The sequence below is a fragment of the Silene latifolia genome, chromosome 2, assembly GCF_048544455.1.
Source record: "Silene latifolia isolate original U9 population chromosome 2, ASM4854445v1, whole genome shotgun sequence".
NCBI classification, from domain to species: Eukaryota; Viridiplantae; Streptophyta; class Magnoliopsida; order Caryophyllales; family Caryophyllaceae; genus Silene; species Silene latifolia.
Window position 1 is genome coordinate 137,733,826 of NC_133527.1, and position 1,531 is coordinate 137,735,356.

The 1,531-nt window shown below is 39.2% G+C and overlaps 1 protein-coding gene across 1 annotated transcript; it reads left to right on the top strand.

Moving 5' to 3' along the window:
- Positions 1-440: 440 nt before the first annotated feature.
- On the top strand, positions 441-1,154 carry LOC141641372 (uncharacterized). The gene is made up of 2 exons (XM_074450036.1): positions 441-756; positions 859-1,154. Exons 1-2 carry the CDS (start codon positions 441-443, stop codon positions 1,152-1,154), a joined length of 612 nt encoding a protein of 203 aa, XP_074306137.1.
- Positions 1,155-1,531: the final 377 nt, after the last annotated feature.

A 1,531-nucleotide genomic window follows, 5' to 3' on the forward strand; every position in this document is an offset into this window, starting at 1 on the left:
CTTTCAAGTACTTACTTTGATTTTATGTTCTTAGCTGAAACAAAATGTAAAGTAGCTTTAGTTGACCCTATGTTTCGTTCTTTTGGATTTTCTCGGAGTTTTGGGGTCGATGCTCATGAAACCAAAGGAGGCCTCTGGTTTGGCTTTAGACATGATGCCAATTTTGAATGTCTTCTAGCATGTCAAAACTTCATTATTATCAAAGTCATGCAATGCAACGGTAGTTTTTGGTACTTATGTCTTATCTATGGCGAACCGGTCACCCATAAACGTGAAGCTGTTTGGAATGATCTTAGTCAATGGATTCGCTCTTTTGACAACCCTTTCCTTCTTATAGGGGACTTTAACCAAGTTGATTATCAAGAAAATAAATAGGGGGTAGTAAGGGTCGGATTCCGGGAGCTGCTTTTTTTAATAAATGGAAGGCTGAGCATCTTCTGATGGATATTCCGTATAAGGGGCCAAGATTTACTTGGTGTAACAAGAGGGAAGATCATAGTGTAGTGTTGGAACGACTTGATAAGGGTTATGGATCGTGGGTTTGGAATGATATTTTTCCGAATTCTGGTATTACTCATCTTCCTATTCAAGTTTCAGATCATGCGCCTATTATCTTTGAAACAGATTTAAATACTCGTAATGGTAGAAGACCTTATCGTATGGAGGCTTGGAACCTGGATTATGAGGAATGTATTCGCTTGGTACATAACGAATGGCCTGACCCTATCTCAGGCTCTGTCACCGTCAGAATGATACGTAAGTTATCAAGAGCTAGAAATTGTATGCGTCTTTGGTTTATTTCCAAGAGGAAAGAATGAAATAAGAAATGAAGTGATTTTGATGACACTTTGGTTAAAGGTCTCCATGAAATTGAGACGAAGGGAGTGACTCGAACTTTCACTACTGCATATGCTAGTCAAGTGGAGTATTCTAAAGTCTCGGCTAAATATTGGAAACAGAGGGCCAAGATGAAATGGAACACGGAGGGAGATACATGCTCTAATTACTTCTTTAATTGGGTTAAGGGAAGGGCGGGCAGGAATTACATTGTTGGGATTAAAATGGATAATGGGGAGTGGAATTTTGACAATGAGGGCATTAAGGGATTATTTGTCCAATTCTATTCTAGACTCTTTAAGGAAGGAGCGAATTAGATCACTTTTGATGAGTACCGCCCTACTATGAAAAATTTGTTCAGTATTAATAAAGGGCTCCTTTCTCCTGATGACAGAGATGCACTTGGCATTCGTTTTACTCCTAAGGAGGCTCGTACGGCTGTGTTTCAACTTGGTCCGTTAAAATCTCCGGGACCTGATGGTATTCCTGCTATTTTCTTCCATGAGTGTTGGCATTTTATTAAGCATGATGTTGTTGGGACTGTCTTGGCTATCCTCAATGGTAATAATTCACCAGAATTTCTGAATAAGACTTTCTTAGTTCTTATCCCTGAATCTAGTGCCCCTGAAACGGTTGATAACCTCTGACCGATTAGTCTATGCAATGTTATAATGATTATGTGTATTGATCCAAA

Bases quoted from the DNA above. Each gene is read 5' to 3' on its own strand.
- LOC141641372 (XM_074450036.1), top strand. From the start codon at position 441: ATGGATATTCCGTATAAGGGGCCAAGATTTACTTGGTGTAACAAGAGG. The intron at 757-858 runs GTAAGTTATCAA...CTTTGGTTAAAG, and splicing joins TGTCACCGTCAGAATGATAC to GTCTCCATGAAATTGAGACG.